This window comes from Colletotrichum godetiae (assembly GCF_030913485.1).
Source record: "Colletotrichum godetiae strain CBS 193.32 chromosome Unknown BDP55scaffold_3, whole genome shotgun sequence".
NCBI classification, from domain to species: Eukaryota; Fungi; Ascomycota; class Sordariomycetes; order Glomerellales; family Glomerellaceae; genus Colletotrichum; species Colletotrichum godetiae.
Window position 1 is genome coordinate 1,595,745 of NW_026851251.1, and position 20,002 is coordinate 1,615,746.

Consider the following 20,002-nt stretch of genomic DNA (forward strand, 5'->3'; position numbering starts at 1 on the left):
TCTCTTATTATACAATGGCGGTCTCTCTCTCTCTTGTCTAGCCTGCCCTTCCCTTCCTACTCCTCTTCCCTCTATTCACCTCCCGGCCGGGCTCTCGCAATATTTTGCTCTCCCGAGCATCTCACTCCTATACCACCCGGCCGGTGCACACTGCTCCTCCACCACACTCCCGCAACGTGAACCATGGAACACCCCTTCATCAACGCTCCATAGCCATGGCTACGATAAACAGTCTCCCGGATTGACCTACCGGAATTGCGGCAGATGGCCTACCGTCCTGACCTCTTCCGACGGTCTCCGCAATTCCCGGACCTGAGTAATGGGGCAACTCTCCCGTCAAAAGTCTGCGACCTCGCCCTTTCCCCGCTCGTCTGGCCATGTTCTCCTTCAAGTTATGGAAGCAAACAAAAAGTCATCTCATCAATGAGTGGGTTATCCGTCGAAGTATTATTCACGGGACCAGCCTCTTGTCGACATCGGGCGTTTGGAAACTCTTGACTCGGCAGTCATCGACATCCCGGAGGCCATCATCAGGACTTCGAACATTACCCACCATCACAGTAGCCTGAGTTACACGACGACACTGGAGCACATTGGGAGCAAGGTAACATGAACGGAGCAACACGGTAGTTGGCAAGGAATCGCCGGGTGGGCCTTCTTTTCTTTGAGGGACAAAACAAGAAAACTGTGTCTGCGGGCACAGACAGCAACAAAGACACGCATATGACCGCCCCATGGCTCCTCTCATTCCGCCGCCAGCCTCTCTGGAGACGACGGACCATATTCCTACACTCTCCAACATCATTCAGCATTGGGTTGGATGCAACAACAGACGCAACCTGCCCAGCCCAGGGAATCAAAGCCAAAGAGAGAACGCCCAAACAGATGCCAAAATGCCCCAATTGGTAGCAGGAGGAAGGCAATATGTGCAGGGGGGGCAAAAAGCAAAAAGGTTGGTGGTTATACAAGTGGTATCTCGTGACGGCTCGTGGCCGCCGGAAAAACAACAGCGATGGGCCCGATGGGGCGAACATGGAAACGAAGGGAACTTGATACAAGTACAAGAGACGGACGACTTTGACAAATGTCCGTCCATCTCAACACACGGTCAAAAATGTCAATGGACCAGGAATTTGGGCTCGAATGTAGCCTCGATCGACGCTGCGAAGGAAACGTACACCGAGCCGGGTGAAGCGAATTATTATCGACCACGACCGCTAGGGCGGCAGGAAGTCATTACTCATTGCGGACGTCGTTGCTGCGGGTCCGGCTTCTCGAGCAGGCCACCGATGTCGACGCGTCCTGACCGTTCGTCTCTCTGCCAGGAAGAGGACTCTGACTGAGGAGGTTGGTGGGGGCCAGCTCGGATCGGAGGCAACTGGAAAGATGGCTGCGGCGGCCGAGTGGTCGACGGCAGTTCGCTGCGAGGGATCTGGTACGATGAGGGTCCGCTAGCGTACTCAGGACGGCTGGGTGAGGCTGCATATGAGGGCATGCCAGGACTGATGCCAGGGCTTAAGCCAGAAGCCATATGCAGAGGTTGGCCAGGGGATGGGCGCGGCGCAAGTGCGCCTTCTCCGAATCGAGGTCTTGGCTGCTCAAACGTCGCAGAGACGGGGGTATGCTGCGCGTACGGCTGCTGATGGGGCGGATAAGGGTACGGCATCTCGCGTGCATGCGGCGATGGCGAGGGATAAGGATACCGCGGTGCGGCATTGATGAGAAGGACGATGAAGTAAATCGATTCACGCTTGGCCAATCCCAGGCGCACGGAATACGACCTCGGCTGTCCATCGCTCGCTGCGAAAACGAAGAAGTCTTGACGATCGAGCTGGAACCGCGACATCTCATCGGCCTCGAATCGCAAGGAGTCGAAGACACGCTCTTGCTCCTGCCTGCCGAAAATAGGAGGTAGGTAGACGGGGTCATTCCTTGTTCGCTCTTCTTGTATCTGCCGTTGGTGGCTCTGGAGCTTTTCACGCTCAGTGGGCACGACGATGTCGAAGAGGGAGCGGCCTCTGACGTTGGGGATTCCGACGGCGTCAGCGAAAGCTGGCGAAGCGCGCGCAATCTCCAGCTCTGTGGTCAAGAAGACGACTGGCTCAGGCGAACCGGATGCGAGAGACGGGGGCTGGCTGTACAGGTTCGCCTCGCCCATGGGAGCTCTGTCCAGATACCGAGGCGCAATGGGTTCGCTTGGTTGAGACTTTAGAACACGATAGGAGTGACTGCCTCGGATGGGGTCATCGTACCCTGAGATGGGAGTGCCAGCTGAGTAGTGGCTCAGCGGCGGTCTTCTTGCTGCCGCTGCGGCGGCGGCGGCATCCTGGGGATGCTGATATGTCGAGGGGCCATAGCGGGCTTCTCGATCGTCTCTCAGCCGCGGACGGCCACGCTTCTTGTGTTGCACGTCAACGCAAGCGTCTTCCTTGCCGTTGCTTGTGCATCTCGAACAGGGCCGTTGAGCTATTTGTCGCAAGAGCAAGTCAGCGAAACTGTCATCCGTTTGTCGTGTGCACGCCAAAGAAGAAATCAAGCAAGCGCACGATCCAAAGCTGTTGCAAGTGCAAACGCAGTACCACCACCACGTTAAGCTAAAAAGCTTACATGACGTCTTCCAACGAGCACTTGCTCGTCAGTCGCGTGGCTTAGACATTTGGTTGCTTTTCCTACCCCATCCTCCCCCAGCTGCCATGCGTCGTATCCGACACGTCAATGACACGCTAGTTCTGTCCACTTGGATCATCCCGCGACCAGACCAGACGGAGCAGCGATCGACCAGCCCGAGTCCACCCAGAAAGCTCTCGCGAAAGGGAAAATCGCCTCCGCTTTCTGTTTCAGACATGGCACATTCGATAGCAACCACACCCAGTCCAACGACACGCGATTGGCGAGTTCACCGCATCCCTAACCATAATCAAGATTCGAGGGTCGCTCCCGGGGGTGCCGGCTGTTACCCGCCAATCTTCCCAAAATGCCGGGCCGACACTCCGGAGCGAACGGGTCCAGGAACCAGACGGCGCAAGACACCGTAGTGGTTGGATACGCTGGCAGGGTTGGCCGATTGCTTGGTTGTGAGGTTGGAAAGCTGGAGGGAGCTGAAGATCCCGGCGCGGAAGTCCGGCCAAGAAACACCAGCATTCTTCTGCTGACAGGACTGACTGATGCCAGTCTAGTTGGGCTCATGGACACCGCACAGTCCAAGACTTGGTTGACAGCCTTTGACGGCATGCGCCATCCCATTCAACGCAGCCATCTCAACTCTCCGTCCGAGTTTTCTGCGAATGATCCTCCCAGACGGGATCGTCTTCCCCTCAGCATCGGTCTCAGGTCAAGGGGTTGATCCCTGCGCTGCTGCGAGTGTCGCACGCACGTACGTCTTGCTAGGTTAATGCCGCGTCCAGATTCACTCTCGGAGCCTCTTGACCGATAATGATGTCAAGTGTTGTTCCCTAGAGATTTGGAGCCGCATGCGCCCGATGCCTGCAGTACTGGTTCCTTGCAGTCCGCGGAAGTTTCCTCTTTTGGTCGATCCCCCAGCCGAAAAGACAATGCAAAAAATGAACAACGCAAAGAAAAACGCAAAACGAAGGAAAATCAAAAATGGCCTAGCAAGCTAGCCAGTCAGTCGTACGTACCGTCGCATCTAAACCAAATGTCAGCGTCACCGTATCAAAATACCACCGCGCGTTTCACTTGGGATATCTGCGGAGAGAGTGGTAACCTACCGAAGATGGGCTCTTTTACATGGCACACAAGCTGATGCCACATGGCCCTTTGTCTTTCTTTGCGTCTTTGGAGACGTGTAGGGACCGCTGTCCTGGGATGTCTGCGACATGGTTGATGCGTAACCATGCTGATGGGGTCCGGTTGGTTGTGGCGGCGGTGGCCCAGACATGTGCATGTAGGGCGGAGGAGCCCGCTGCTGCAAGGCCTGGCTTGCCTGATTTGCCAGGTGTGCGTATCCTGAAGGCGCAGTCCGCAGGTGGTCGTCGGGTCGAGGGTATGAGTAAGGCATCCTGTCCTGCTGTTCGGGGTGATATGATCGGGGTTGGGGCGGCGGCAAGGAGTGCGGCAGAGGCGGAGGTCCTCGGTAGTCGCCTTGCGGTATCGTCGTTGGCGGCAGTCCTCCCCGGTAGGCATCTTGCGGGCTGGTGGACAGATAGCTGCCATGCAGTTGCCCTCGGTCACTAGCCTCTGGATTTGGCTTGGGCGGAAGAGGAGGAGACCCTGACATGGGCGGGGAAGGATATGCTCTGGGTCGAGCAGGAGTCTCGGACTCTGCTCTTGTTGGCGTTGCCCAGGTCAGGTCGAGAGCGAATCGCGCCAGATCGGAAATGCCTCGGCGCTGGCCGAACGAGGTAGACGACGTATCGCAATCGCTACTTATGGCTTGCATGGATGTTGTGATGCAGCTTCACTGGGCATCCGGGTCGAGAGCTCTCCACGTCTTCGTTCAGATGACGCCTCGTTTCCCAGACTGTTGCGAGAGACCGGAACTATCGCGAGACGATATCGGTCCGTCGTGTGCTGCTGTCGATGTTCTGAAGCTCGTCGTTGCGCTTTTATGCTTGCTCCAGATCCGAATATAATACCCCTTCGTTACTCAAGGACGGTTGAACGTTGTGGTTCCGCTTGAAAGATACCTTTTTCTTTGGGTCGGATGAGTTGAATTCCCCCTCTTGCCCACACAGTCTCGAAATACCAGTCCCGATGGAAGGAGAAAGCTCTCTTGTGGTTTCCGAAGAAATACTCGATATGGCGAATAGCAAAAGTCTGAGCCAGCGGGTATTTCAAAGCCAATGCAAGTTCGCGCGCCGTCTTTAAACACTCAACCGGGTCTTCGTGCCAGGTGTGAGGATCGCAAAGAAGGCCGATCCAGCTGTCCTATGAAAGCAGGCAGAAATGATCAGATGCAGCGTCTGGTGCTGTAAGACGACGAGGCTGCTGTAGCACAGTGACCCTCCAAGGTCCAATGAAGCTCCTTGCGGCGACGCTGGCGGGTTGTCGAGCGCGATGCTGATGCGGACAGTTGCAGGAGGTACCACGACAGAACCTCAGGCACGGGATGCGGAGATGGATGGCTGGATACCTGCGTACCGGCGACCTGTCTTTGGGTACGGATGTATAAGTGATGGAGTAAGAGAAAGAGAAGGGCGGAAGTAGAGAAAAGGGAGGAAGACGATGTAGATCTAGTCTACCCCTAGCCTCTTTTTGTCTCTCCGATTCTCTCTCCTCTCGGCGGCCGGAATAAAGAAGCGTTATTTCTCGAGGGCTGGATACGTTGGAGAGAAGGACCCATAGGCTTTTTTTTTTTCTTGGGAGCAGTCGATCGGTGGCTCCCGGTCAGTTTTTGTGTGACTGGAGGCAGGCTTGCTAGACCTACGAGGGGAGGGGGGCAATTGAGATGAAGCTAGGGTGTGGTTCAGGGTTGATCTGGTCGAGGGAAAGGTAGGCCAGGGAACACCCTGGTCGACGTCTTTAGAGTGGCTGCTAATCAAGGGTAGAGGGCTATGCCATCACGAACCCCTGTTCAACGACAATTCTCCGCGCGTCTGTGTGTGAGAGGGGGGCGTGTAGAAGAGAAAGGACAGAGAGTAAGAAGAGAGGGCGAGGAAGTATGCGAGCGAGCATGCGAGAGTGTGTGAGTAAGAGAGAGAAGGGAAGAAAGAAAAAAACACATCAACCGGCAGCATCATCAGCCGTGGGCAGCAAAAACCATAAGACCAGTAACTTGAAGCAGTCAGTACACTGGCCAGGGAGGAGATGATAATATTGGTTGGCGGTAGCGATGGCGATAGTAGCGCTGGGTCTGAGGGTTCCTGGATGAGATTAAAACAGGCACGTATGAAGCCACAACGTAATAAGAGTGTGGGGGAGACAAGAGTCAGTTGGGCGACAGTCCAGTGAAAGTAAAGGCTGAGTGAAGGAAAGATGCGGACACGGGACGGGACCGCGGGCGTGGCCAAGGCCAAAAAAAAAAAGTGAGAGAAAGCTAGCAGGACTAGAGAGGGGACGGAGAAATAAGATGCAATAATAATTTACGGTGAAAATCAAAAGGGCTTCATTGCGCCTGCAGGCTCTCCCTCTCTGCGTCTCTTGCCTAATGACTTTGGCAAGTTAGCAGTGCCGGCCAGTATGCAGCGTGCAGAGTACCAAATTTGATTGGGGATGTGAAGGAGGGATGGTTCAGGTGGGAGTGGACAGGGAGGGGTGAACGTTGTCTCGAATGTCGGAGCCGGTAGCAGATGGCAGATGGCAGGATGGGTATGTACAATGTAGCCGGGAGCCAGGAAGGAGGAAAAGAAGACTGACTGGTGGATAGGGATGGGGGATGGATGGGATGGGATGAATTCGTACAAGGATGAGATGGGATGGATGGGTGGAGGGTACGGATACCTAGGCGAGCATGTACACTAGATGGAGGGGGAGGAGACAGACCAACACCCGGGGGGGTACAGAGTACGGACTCTCCAAGTCAAGGTAGACACTAGAAAGGGTAGAGACCAAGCCAGGATGAAGACAGGCAGCGGGAGAGAGTGGAGGAAGTGTAAGATTGACCTGATATCGATGGTATTGAAGAGAGCTTGGAGGGGTGTGGAAGCGGCAGAGAGTGGGGAAAAGAGGACATTGAATCTGCGAAAGGGAAGAAGCAAGTAAGGAGCAGGAGAGTATCCGTACGTAGGTACTTCGTACATAGAAGTGCAATGTGAGACGTTGGAAAGGATGATCGATCTTCTGTGCTAATAACCTTTTTTATCCCATTTCTTGAGTACCTTGCAGATACGGATAGAAAAGAATAGCTAACCCAGGCACACGCCAGGACAAAGAACATGGACAGCAGTTGACAGCCCATGTGGCCGTGTGTGCTATGGCTTCGTTCAGAGAGGGCAAAGCAGGACGAGACGAGACCGTTCGAGCCAGGTATGTCGGGGTACGTACTGACGGAACGCATGGCAACGCTCGAGCCAACGTTGTAACCGCTGCACACAGGTTTGCGGCGGTGGCTGCTGATGCTCGTGGTTATGATGCCGGTGGTGGTGGTGTCGATAGCCCAGGGTCCAGGGGTCAAGGTACCTACACCTTTGTACACTACGGAGTAGGTGGCGGAAGAGACAGATGAGCGGACGTGGGTGCGCGTGGAACTGGGCCATGGGGTGAGGGACATGGGGGAGAAGAGGAAAAGGCACAACGAGAACCGGGGGGAGGGGTGTGAATGCAGCAATGTCGTCGGGGTCGAAAGAAGGTTGTGGGATATGTGGAGAGGCGAGCGGAGGGATCGACCTGCGAGCGCAACAGAGAGATGAGATGACGGGTCTAAGATGGTGGCATTGAATGAGAGAAGACGTACGCGTAGCCACGCACGACGGGGTAGCCGTCGAAAAAACAAACCATGATAGAGATGTAAGAGGTTTGGTGCTCATCAGATGTTGCAACTTGCGAGTACGCCGGGCATGGAGACTGGGCTCCTGGAGAGAGGAAGTATCCGTATCCGTAACCATGCCTTGGATGGATGGTGGGTGAGGTAAGGGAACCTACCACTCATCCTCGTCAGCTACTACCCTCGGATACCATTGGCATGGGGGCAAGGACCACGGTATCCGTACGTGAGGTGCCGCCTTCGGAGACCGCTGTAGTGTAAGGCAAGGTATGTCGGACGACGGGTAGGAAGGCAACTTACGTACGGAGTACCAAGTAGTAGCGTATGAGTATTGGTACGGATAGGTAAGTGAAGCAGGGCAAGGATACCGAACGAACATGTTCCTCATGCTTGTTGGGGATGGAATGCGGCTATGGCAGCGTGGCAGCGGAAGGAGAAAAGGTGACAGGGCGCCTTCTGGTCCCATCCACGTTCGTTCTCTCCGAGTTTGGCTTGCCCTGGTCCCATTTCCTTTGTGAGTCGTCCTTTCGTCTTGTCCTGCCTTGCCCTGTGCTGTGCTGTGCCGTCCGATGTATTATCCGTCCGCATCCGAGCCCTGGCCTGTCATCATCCTTGAGCGGCTCGAGGCACGTCCGTCCTCCTGCGTGTCTGTCTCGGATGGTCCTCTGAGTTGTCGATACGATGAGAGACATGATTAAGGTATCCGTGGACTGGGCAGGGAGGATGTCTTACAGTCTTAGCGGCCACTAGGTGGCACCTCACCAAAGACACACGGCACGTTGCGCCCTAGCGCTGCGCCAGCAAAACGGACGCGGATGTAGACTGTGGGTGCGGATGCGGATGCGGATGTCGATACCTAGCCACGGTAAGCTCTCAATGAGCACGTTAATAAGGTAGGTACTTGGGCCGAGGCCTGTCCTCCATAGGGACGAGCTCTGATGCCCTGACGATACTGGCAAGTTTGTGACTGAACACAAGCTCAGCTAGGTCGGCATCAGTGTAGGATCTGTGCCTCGCCTCATTTCGGGCTCTCCACACAGGAAAGCTCACACGAATCCATGGTACGCTGTGGCGTAGGCGCAGTGTTTTCAGTCTCCGCCGGATACTTGATGAGTTCTCGTTCAAATTTGCCGTAAACCATCGCTTTTCCAATCCGTCAAAGTCTCGTAATCAGTATCTTTACAGATACGGAGGCGCTCTCCCAATGAAGAAGTCGCAGGTTCCAAATCATCGGGAGTCAGAGTCTTGTCTAGAGTGCGGATACTGCCGCATTCGAGTTGCTCAGCCTGCCAGAATAGAAAAGGTAGTGACGATGTCGTGGGGACATTGCATAGGAACCTCGAGGAAAATAATTGGCACGTTCGATTTTCTCTTTCAGCCGCCTTCCATGGGTAGTCCTTCTTCAGCGCGGCCGTTCTCCAAATGAAACTTTACCTACCCCAGGGTACCCATTCTGTGGCTGACGGCCAGGCCGGCCGGGCAGGGCGAGCTGACTTGAAAGTTGACGGGGGCCGAAGGCTGAGATGGGGAGGCAACTGGAGAATGAGAATGAGATGGAGCTAGAAGCCACATCGTGATACCGAGCCACCTAGCTTATAGCGAAGCCGGGTTGTAGGGTCTTGAGGGTCAACGTGCTAGCGGAAAGGGGGACAAGACGTTGTTGGCATGGACCAGGTATGTTCGTAGATGGCTGACTGTGGGCGAGGAACCTTGAAGAGCCAGCTGTCACCGTTATTCTCCATCAACCATCCTCGTTTGGCTTGGGCTCCTAGCTCCTAGCTAGCTCGCCGATTGACGTGCGGCCGTGAGTAGTGCGCGCGCGGGAGAGAGAGCGAACTTGTGTGGCTGTGGTTGTGGTTATGACCGTGGCCATGGCCGTGGCCGGAAGCAGGGTCGTGCGCAGGTGAGAAGGAAATGACTTGTGGACAGCAGTCTGCAGACAACCTGGATCGGGCGGCATGGTTGGATAGATCCGGCCACGATCCATCAAAAAGAAAGCTGGGCCATTTGGTGATGGTTGAGGGTTGGCCGCGGAATCCACGCCTTGACATGAGTTGCTCGTTCGCACTGAGTAAGCATACGTAGTAGTAGCACAGCAACCTAGAAGTAACTCTTCTTCTTCTTCTTCTTCCTCTTCTTCTTCTTCTTGTAAGAAGGTAGGTTCATTAGGTACCTGCACCGTTAATTTGTTTTTAGTTTGTTCATTGCAGGTCAGATCAAGCCGAAAAAGACCTACGAGTGTCCGTACTCTCGACAATAATCGCTGCCTCGTCAGTGGCAGGCATCGGCAAACGCACACCTGGTCCTAGTATCGCATCTCGAGTGCTAAGTGTATCTAATCGTGAATGCTTCCTAGTAGGAGGAGTGGTCACTCGCCAGCTGGGGGTGAAGAAGCTCAAACAGAAGCAAAATTGCTGTGCAGCGGAGAAGACCAGACGTCACCTGCTGGCTGCTGCCCTGCAGGGACAGGGAGGAGCAAGGTAGACATGACTTGGTCCACCTGCACCTCACACATCTCCAGAGAAGTTTCGACTACCTCGCCGGAATGATGTTCTTGTCTGAGTGCGGGTCACATCAGGTCATCTCCAGTTTCCGTCCGAACTTGATGGCAGGGATGTCGAGGAGCAGGTGCGGATACATCAGGCCCAGGAACAGACTCAGGCTCAGACTGCTGCATGGCTCCATGATCCATCTCGTACAGACAGATATTGTGTACCCATATCCGTAGGTCGACTGGTCAACTCGGTCCACCGTCCACGAAGTTTGATTGTATGAACACATGCTATTCTTCTCCCTTGCTTATCCGCCGTTGGTATCGCGGAAATCCATCAACAGCAAGCAGCAAGCACCATGGGGACCATGAGCTCACTCTGCAAGGCGGACGGTAAGCCGATAGAGGCCTGCCATCTGTCGGCGATCCTCGTCTTGACTCTGTCGGGGCCAGAGGCGGTTGCTACCACCGTGCCGTGTTGCATACACGCGCAGCGGCCCCATCCCTTACGACTCGTTGATTCTGGGGGCACTGTATTAGGATAGAATGATATCCATGGCGGCGTGCTTCTTCTGCCTGTTGTCCCAAGGCTTAACGAAGTCGAGGTACGGATACGCTACCAACCCGGGCACCATCCATTTGCATGCATGTGTTACCGATCCGAACAAGGTCATACCTTTCAGATCTGTTGCTGGCCCTCTACTCTTCCAAACATCCATTCATTCACATATTCGTACGCGCTCTTCGCTTCGGCAAGGAGATCCATCTGATGGGTGCCGGGTGCGTTATATCAGCTGGGCGGCGGGCCAAGGTCGCAATGGTGAACTGCCAGGCCTGTCCTGGTATGTGCGCTGCCTGCCCGGCCCTCGCCAAAATCATCCTCGCCGCGACCGCCTCCCCCAGTACTCAGGAGTCAGGCACCCTTACCCTGCCTTAGTACGGCACCGGGGCTGGGGGCTTGGAGTTCACTAAGGCAGGTCGCTCGAGATGGAAGCCTCCGAGAGAACAACTCGCCGTAGTGAATCCCGCGCTGCCCAACCCGATAATCGCAAACCGTGGTCGAATCGGCATCGAGTGGCTGAGGTAGCGCAAAAAAACCAGTAGTGCTGGGCTCTGGGCGAGGTCTCTTAGATGAAGAAACGAAGATGACGGTGAAGCAGCATACTTTGCCAATATGCAAACTTGCTACGAACCAAGCTGTACATGGCCTTTGTTCTGTCACCACGATATCTCGCAATCGGTGTAAGGGTAACAGTCCTCATCAGTCTTTTCCTCGCCGCATGAGAAAGACATGTTTGATGCTCCGTACGAATACACCGCAAGTATTGTGAGCACGTCACCAGGTTTGTACATGGGCCCCTGACCAATCGAGTTGTGAACTTCATCAGCGTCGCTGTTTTGTCACCTACCTCTTGCATCGCATCCGCAGAGCAGACCTGCCTAATAGATCCATCGACTGCATCTTGTCCAACGTGCATCGTGATTGCAGAGGCATACAGGATTCGTAGACCATCAACGTGTTGCTTCGGTGCGTGTCTCTCAACATGTCCACGAAAATGGCTGCGTCATCGCGAGCATTTTATTCTTGGATGAATCGCTGGTGTCCGTACCGATATGGCCGCTGCTCTATCCTCGACCGTAGGGACGCACTCGGTATCTAGCAAAGCATGTTAGTCAGACCCAGCCCGTCTGACCTTTGGGGGGGAAAGACGGGACGGAATGGCAACGAAGCACGCAGAGAGAGAGAGAGAGAGGTTGAATTATCGGCATCCCTGTATAGCTCTCATTACTAGCACCCTGATGCCAGATGTCGGATATGCGATTCCAATCTCCAGTCCACAGTAGCGTGACCATGTCGATGCCGCGGCCCTGGCCTGGTGCCATTGAACTTGATTGTTTTCACTTTTCACCCAGGTATCTTGCGGTGCCCCACGTTATGCGGGATGGGCCCAATTCGGTTTGGCATTCTTTGCCTGGGAAAGGCAAGCCCAGAGGCGGTGCTAGAGCCGTAGCAAAAGGGCCGGTCAACGTCGCGGCCACACCATCAGGAAGCGGTGCATCGTCAGAGTTGCTCTACAGCCGCCGCCGTTTTCGCGCTATTATGCATCATTGGCATTTGCCGTAGCCCAGTCACTGCTCCCGGAGTCCTGTTCGACAAGAGCGGGCGAGCTGGCTGTACCGCACATAGCGTCGGTTCGTTCGTCGCGTGAACGGCCCCAGCGACGTCTGAGTGTGTGTCTGTCAACGTCAAGCCATTGCCGCTAACCAGGGAAGCGACATGTTAGTTCTTCGATTTCTTCTGGGCCCGGCAAACCCCCTCCAAAAAGGAATGGTAAATTGCCCGCAAAATGTTCATGTCGGTCTAAGTGGATGTGGGTGTCGTCCCTCATACATCTTATCCCCATCTCCCCTCGCTCGCAGGGCCAGGGCAACCTGCGAAGTTCAGGTGGCCTTGCCACGAATCTTCTCGTGCCTTTCCTTTCCTTGCGCCCTGGGTCATTGCCTTGCGGCCTGTCGTGTTCTGGAACTTGCCCACTTGCCCGACGCGGCTCGTCCTTCGGTCCAAGGCTGCCCTCGTTGATTGGCAGCCGCCGACAGACAGCAATGGGAATCGATATCAACAACTGATCTCGTCTTGTTTGCTAGTCGTGAATGCCCTACCACTTCTGTCTGCCTCGGTGCAGCTTTCGGCTATGTGCGGAGACAAGATAACTTCGCCGCTCCACATGGCAATGCAAGTTTTGACCTGGGCGGTCACCTGTGACCTGGCTACTCCGTACTCAGTCTATGGAAGGATTGATAGCCGATAGTCGACGTTGTCGGATCCGTGCTCGAGGGCCAGAGCCCAGTAAACCACGACAGACTAGGCAATCGAAAGTGCCGGCATCGCGGAAGCATTGCAATGGGGACAGCCCGTCTAAGGTTTCTTGTCCGCATAGCACCCGAGCTGCAAACTTCCAGCACAACAACTCTGAAGCGAGTTGGGGAATTGCCCGCAGGGATGTGGAAGCTGAGTACCGATTCCCACTACTCATGCAAGAAAACCTCAACACCACTTGGGGGCGAGACGAAGCGTCCATGCATCGGTCGTATGCAGGTTGTTCGCGTCATGCTTCCTTAAGTCCTCCCGTTCGCCCAATCCTCTTGGCAATCATTGGATCAATGCGCCCCGTTCGACGTATTCATTCCAACCATCTGCGTAGGTGCCCAGGGGTCGATGAACTCAGGCATCTGTGAGCCCAGCGAACCGGCAGACCAGCAGCTTTCTCAGAGACACGATGGCTCTGTCGCTACTTTTTCTTCGCGGTCGCCGTTAGTGTCCTTCTTCGATTTCTTGCCTACCTAGGGGCTCTTCAAAAAGAAAATCCACCAACGAGAAGCCAGCTTGATTCTCGCACAAGGCCCAACCCTCGGCCTGTTTCGGACGTGTTGATGGTACAGTGCCATCCCGAATAGGGACCCTGGCACATGGGCACCGAATTAACCGATGCTTTTCCTAGACAGCACATGATAATTCACAGCTTGCCGACCTTGATTGCAGCATCCCCCAAGAGTCTGGGGCCGTACTCTGAAGACAACCTTGGTTCGTACGTCCTCACAATCAGTCTTCCCGGAATCGTTCCTGTACTCTGCCGCATTGCATACGGTAGGGCTCGGTCAGTGATATGATCGCCTTGATTGCCTCTTGACTCCCCTGTCCAACCTTGAGAAACCTTGCAGACGTCGTCCCATTTGTGTGGGGGATCCGTTCATGCCTTTCATACGACACATGATGGCTCGTTCAAGTTCGCACCGTGCGCATTTATATCTCTCCCCCCCAATGGTTAGTTCATCTGAAGAATACGTTCAGTTGCTCCTTGCGTTGCCCTCGTGATTGTTGCCATCATCATAACCTTGCCTGGAAAGATACCCATATTACGCAAGCCTACAGTATCGGCATGGCGTACCTGTTCCAAACAATTGTAAATTAGCTCCCTCCGGTGGGACGAGGCCCATGCATTTAAATGAGATTGGCTTCATTCGGGGCACAAAGGTCGTCGGCCAGGAACCCATGCGGCAGGGCTTCTTTGCCTATTTCCATCTCGGACATATACACAGACTACTATCGATCATGATGTTAAGAAGTCGGTGAGATCACTCACCATCGGGATGAATCTTGTCAGTGGACAATTTGAGCAACACTGACTGATGCTCGCTTGGAAGGGAACCGTAGCGGATTCAGGAAAATTACTCTCAGTACGCTTGGTTTCCAGTATTCTTGAAGACGAACGAAGCCTTCTTCTGCATTGTTGAAATGGCCTAGCATAAGGAATGTCGATGTCTGGATCCAACGTTGGTGCTCACCGAGCTTCACTTGGAGCAAGGTAGGAATGCCGATCTGTAGGGCGCTCGGCTGGCATCTGCGTCCCGTTGTCGAGGCAGGCGCTAGGTTGGCCCTGGTCTGTCGGCTGCCACACACGCCGTAGGTGGTCTATTCCATCCTGACCCCCAGTCCGTATGCCTCCATGGATGCAAGGTCCCCTTCTTCGTCTGATGGTCCAGTCGGAAGTTCTGGTCGTGCCAAGCCGCGCCTGGATTATCGAGGATGGTCGTTTATAGCTCGAAGTCGATGGCCGGGAGCTATCCGTACTTTCGACGCGGCACCAGCCGGATACCGGAATAACAATGGCTTTGATCCACGGGCCGACAAGCTTACTACAGCCCTTCAATTGCGGTGTAGGAAGACCAACGCAAATAAGCTTGGTGAGCGTATTGAACGCTGCCGCTCCACTTCAAAATGCTTCCAATTTGCGGGCGATGAACTAAGTTCCCGTGGTCTTTGTCTGATCATCTGCAACCCCCCCCCCCATTTGCCTCCGAATCATGGTCCAGAGCTGCTGTCCCTGCAAACCGAAATGATGAATCCGTAGCTCTGTTCCCAGCAGCATGTACCAGTGGACGTCATGCAATAGCTAGCGCCAGCGGCCTTGGTCCAGTTTTATCCATGTTACAGACGCTCCAGGAGCTCGGGTAAGACGGTGGAAACGGCTTCCAGCGTTGCACCCCCTACTCGTGCGCGAGGTCTTTCGAGAGATTGGAGCCTCTATGGCAAAAGGCGATCGAACTTTGAACCTCGGGCCCTGAAAGAAGAATCAGGAAAGGTGTCCTGGGGCTCTTCGAGACTGGCCCGCTTTCGAGGGCGACTCGCGGTTGTATCATATTCGAGCCGAGGTGTGTCTCAGCAAGTATCCCGCGACACTGGACAGCTGTCACAGCGAAGATCCATTGCTTACTGTCAATGCGACTAGGACCTTATTCCGATGGCCTTGTCCATATGTCGTCCGAACTTCAGACGTTGGGATTGGGAGGCTTTTCCAGAGCCACGGAATTCTATTTCCAGTTTGTGCCAGGGACAACCCTTGTCTGACTCTGACTTCTTTACTTCGACGCGTTCCGTGCTCTCCGTGGCTCTTCGTCCACAGTCGTAGTTATCTAGGGGAGGGTTAGTTCTCAGATTCGCGGCTTGCCCGCGGTAGACACACTGTCGTGACTGGCAAGACTGGCAAGACTGGGTAGATGTGAGGAGCCATGTTAGGCGCCGAGCCTGTATTGGGGTCTTTCGCACGTGGCGAGGCATGGCAGTTCTCGCCACTGGCTAGCATTAAAGGCACGGAGTGAAGTTGGTGTGCAAGTCGAATGGTGAGCTGTGGATTTCTTGTCCGTCATACGTGCTACAGTACCGTCCGGGAAAGGCAGTGGCTCCTAGTGTGAGCAGTTTCAATGGGTATCAGTGGACTCCCATTCCACTCGGATTCTGGCGAATAGGCCAGGGCGGGTGAGCGGCCAGGGCACACCCCTTCGCCATGCTTGAACCGGACACGGTGGAGGTCGGACGGAGGCAAGGGTGGGGATCTAGGTAGGCCAGGCCAGGCCAGGCCAGTCCCTGGCTCGTCCGTCAAGGAGCGGGCTGTCCAGCACTCCAGACGTGGTTCGTTGCGACGCTGTTGAAGAAGAAGCTACAGAAAACCCCGGGTGGCCAGCAGGCCGTCTGCCATGGCTCGAGTTGCTTCATTAAATTGAGTTAATATAAGTCAGGGGATAGCCGACTCTGCGAGTCTGCATTGGGGTGCTGAACTGCAGGTGTTGGTCTCAACTCTCAATCATCCTCACGAGGAAGAGGGACTGAGTCAAAATCCCGACGGCGATGAAGAAGCAGAGGCTGGTCGGGCGGGTACGATGCGATGCAGTGCGGGAACAGAAACGCAAAGAAGTCAGATGCTCCGAAGCCGAGAAGGTATCCTCCCTAGATGCTTGATTCTGCTTCCGCTCCGGGGAGTTTAACCCCCTCCCCCTCCCTCTGTGTGTTTTCGCTCACTCTATCTTTTTTCTCCTCTGTTCCGAGCAGCCCTTGTCGCAGTACGACAAGCATCGAGGGCTCATGCTGAAGTACAAGGCCGGAAGTGCCGCCAGTGCCCACAGCGGTCCGGGACCAGGCTAATAATTTATAGATAATGGAGACAATATGCGGCGACGGCCGAGGACTTTTAGATTGCTAGAGAGTCGAAACAGATTATGACAGGGAACTGTGCCGAAGGTTGGCCAAAGGACGGCCTGGTCACTACCTCATGCGATCCCTCACGACTTTAACAGTACTTTGTATGTGGTCGGACACGGACGGGGAAAAAGGATTTCGACCGAGAGGTTAGGACAATGAAGACCGGCCGCAGAATCGCATACGTCTCTGGCAATCTGGCTGTCGGTACAGGTACGGTCTTGAAGGCTGGGCATGGAAGTGGGCGTGTAAGAGTGAGTGGACTCGCGATTGAGGACTTTGACGATTTGATGATGATGGGCCCAGTTTGCTTCGGTGAGGGTGGCGGGGCGGATCCGTAGGTAAGCAGAATGGCAGAGTTGGCCCCGAGGGACCCCCTTCCTAAAGACCCAGGCAGCAAGCTGGAAGTCAATGGAGAATAGCTGTAGGAGACAAGAAGATGAGAATTAAATGGGACGGTAGCGACAATGGCAGACCGTAGAATGATGGTAAATGAGACCAAGAAGGGGCTGGATCACGGACGAGTGAACAAGTCGTGATGTTTGCAGAGGTCAGAACCGTCAGACCTGAGGCGGAACCCGCGCGAGAATCGAGGGAAACCAGTGGTTTTTTTCTTTCTTCCAAATTTGTCATATCCGTACCTGCCTGTCATTCAAGATTGGATTTTAGGTGGCAAATGTGGTTTCCTACCCAGAATGCGAGGCAAGCGTCAACGGAAGGATCCAAGGGCCAAAGTTGAAGTTGGCTGGAACATCCAAATGGAGAAGGAGCACATATTCAGCCGTGTTGCCGCGCCTGCCTCACCTGAGGACGCCCACCTTCCCGTGGTGCCCTGTCTTGCACTTGCTCAAATCTCAATGGAAGTAAGGTACGGAGTACTTATCTACCTGTCTACCTACCTGACCTTGACCGACGGGATTTGTGAGGCGGTTTGGGCCTTCCTGTCTCTTTTTCGTACGTACCAAGGAGGAAAGACTCCCGTCGAGAGGCAAGCCGCAAGCCGCAGGCTGCAAGCACACCTTGGGTGAGATGTGACCATGTGCCTTGCAGTCATGTAAAGGGTGCAGCCGTCCACCTCGCTTTCTTAGGTTGTGTGAAGCACAAGATTAGGTAAGGCAGGGAAGGTACCTGGGCACCTGGGTAAGGTAGGTACTTTCCCATGTCTTTGCCTCCCGTCGTTTTGGTGGATGAGTGCGGGGCTGCTCGGGTGCGGCAAGCCAGCCTAGGAGGTACGTACCTTACCCAGTGCCGTAACGGCGCTCGCTCCTGCCCTGCCAGACTGCCTCTCAAGCCTCAACTTTTATTGGAACCTGAAGTCTCAACGGCATCGATGATCGAGCAACATTCCATTCTCCTTCGCGTGCTCAACGCTCAACGGACGCATGCCTAGTTCCCTTCGTCTATTGTCTCACTCATACAATAACTGATGACGTTCAACGGTCTTACCTTTGCCATCGATTTTGATTCCACGCACGCAGGGCACAGTAACATACATGCCTTAATCTATGCGGTCTACTCTACTTGTCTTGGGTGTGGATACCCGAGGTACAATTCTACCTCTTCGATATGTATCACTAGCCATCATCGACATCGACGATATGAATTTCGACCAGAAACGTATTTCCCATGACCAGGACTAGGCGGGTTCACTAGTCAGCTAATTACCTCACCGAGCAACCCTACCACGACTTCAACACCTGACAAGAAAAGAAAAAAAAGGGAAAGAAAAAAAAGAAGAGGAACTCGGAACAAGAAGAAATGGCCAGGTTCTCCCATTCGGACGTCGGACAATCCCAATCCAACTTAATGAAATGCTCCGAGAGAAACACCCCAGACCCGGTTTGATGCTGGCTATCTCGGACACAATTTGCGCTCCGACTGGGGTTCTGGGGCAAAGCCGCAAAACATCAGCAAAAAAACTCCCCGGTGCATCTTTCCCGACACCTTGCTCAATCCTCGCTGACTGTCAGAATACAGCAGTGCAGCACTCAAGGACCAATGTACGGAGTACAGAGTACTCTGTACAGATACCAGGCACACATCGTCACTCGTTGTCGTCACCCAACCCAGCTTGACAATGCTACCAACCGCCACCATCGACACCATCCATTGCGGCCGCACGCCCACATCTACCTACCTCAAAGACTCGAATCTACTTTGCCAAGCCATGCTTCCGTAGCAGCCAGCAGTGCAGCATTCGTCATGGACTTTCCGTCTCCTCTCCCGATGTCACTTGCCTGCAAAAATAACTTCCTCGCGGTACCAGCCTACCAGGGACTACGGATATACATGCAAGCACCTCCCCGGCACTCTCACTCTGCCCAAAAGAGCTCTACCGGGTTCCTTGGGGTGCATTCATCTCGTCCAATTTCCAGTCGCTGCCGACAACGAGCTCTGAATCGTGCGCCAACGGCCACGACCCCCAACTTTCTCCACCTCACCTGAATTCCTAACAAACCTCACCACTCGGCCGAGTACTGAATTATCTGCACGACGGGGGGTGGTCAGCCCGGCTCACTGCTCACATCCTGCAATCAATTAAACACCGCTGCCGCCTTTGCCTGCCCTGTACCTGTCCTCACGGGAAACCTGTCTTTTTCCGACGCTCCAGTCACGTTGTACGGAGTATCTGTACGAATACTCACGGTAGTATGGATTACGAAGTGCCCAGGTGAACAGGGTTACTCGAGTCCGATAGTCCGATTGACCTTGATCAGTCCCAAGACGAGCATCATGAGGTGCCCACGGCCAAGCTTTACCCTTGGGCTCGACGATTTCGTACGGCAACGGCTACGGATACGTCCACTTGAACAAGGCTCACGCCCCCAGGTCCGACCTAGCCCATGAGTGGGCAAGGAAGAAGCCCCAGGTCTAGGTCTCGGTCCAGGCTCAAAGATTTCTGGCCCTGCCAATACAACGGGTACCCTGTCAAACTTGTCATCCCATCTTTTTTCTCCGGTACGGCGGTATTGGATTGCCCAGACCCGCGGCACAACAAGTCGCAGCCTCTAACCGTCGCCGCCAAGCCCCCATGTCGGACTCGCCCTCTACCGCTCTCGCCCTCTACCGCTCTCGCCCTCTACCGCTCTCGCCCTCTACCGCTCTCGCAGTCTGACGCCTCTCTCCAACGCCCTGTGCCAAGGAACCAGCAAAGTCCATGTCGAGTCGAGTCGAGTCTTGCGCTTGTCTCCCTAATCTTGGCTACGAATATCGTGACCAAGAGTACCCCTCCACCCGCCAGCTCGTCAGTAGACTGAGTCCCTTGCGGGGTATGGCTTGTCCGGATATACATCGAAGAGTTTCGTCACTGATCGAGGAGTAACCCCTCGTGATGTCTCGTAATAATACGCCTCTGGTACGAATACGGCTACATCTCGCTCACATTACACCTTTGGTCATTGCGGAAAACGCGTAATGCTCCTATCCACGAATGTCAGAGTTCATCTTCGTTGGCTGCAAGGGGAAAAACCGACTCTCAACAACTTTCTAGGAATCGGCAAGAACAGCGGTTTGGTGAAGACGATGGGTTGGCCTCAAGGCGGTAGTCAAAGCTACCAGACGAATCGGCCAGTCTCAAGGCATCCGTAGACTTTTCAGA

At 54.5% G+C, this 20,002-nt stretch overlaps 2 protein-coding genes across 2 annotated transcripts; both read right to left on the bottom strand.

Moving 5' to 3' along the window:
- Positions 1-1,240: 1,240 nt before the first annotated feature.
- On the bottom strand, positions 1,241-4,399 carry BDP55DRAFT_540915 (uncharacterized protein; the record flags this gene model as incomplete). Its single annotated transcript, XM_060568160.1, has 2 exons — positions 1,241-2,495; positions 3,729-4,399. 2 exons carry the CDS (start codon positions 4,397-4,399, stop codon positions 1,241-1,243), a joined length of 1,926 nt encoding a protein of 641 aa, XP_060435867.1.
- Positions 4,400-9,149: 4,750 nt separating this feature from the next.
- Positions 9,150-10,066, bottom strand: BDP55DRAFT_626766 (uncharacterized protein; the record flags this gene model as incomplete). The annotated part of the gene is made up of 3 exons (XM_060571667.1): positions 9,150-9,554; positions 9,679-9,760; positions 9,984-10,066. The coding sequence occupies 3 exons, from the start codon at positions 10,064-10,066 to the stop codon at positions 9,150-9,152; spliced, it is 570 nt and encodes a 189-aa protein (XP_060435868.1).
- Between the last annotated feature and the right edge of the window lie 9,936 nt (positions 10,067-20,002).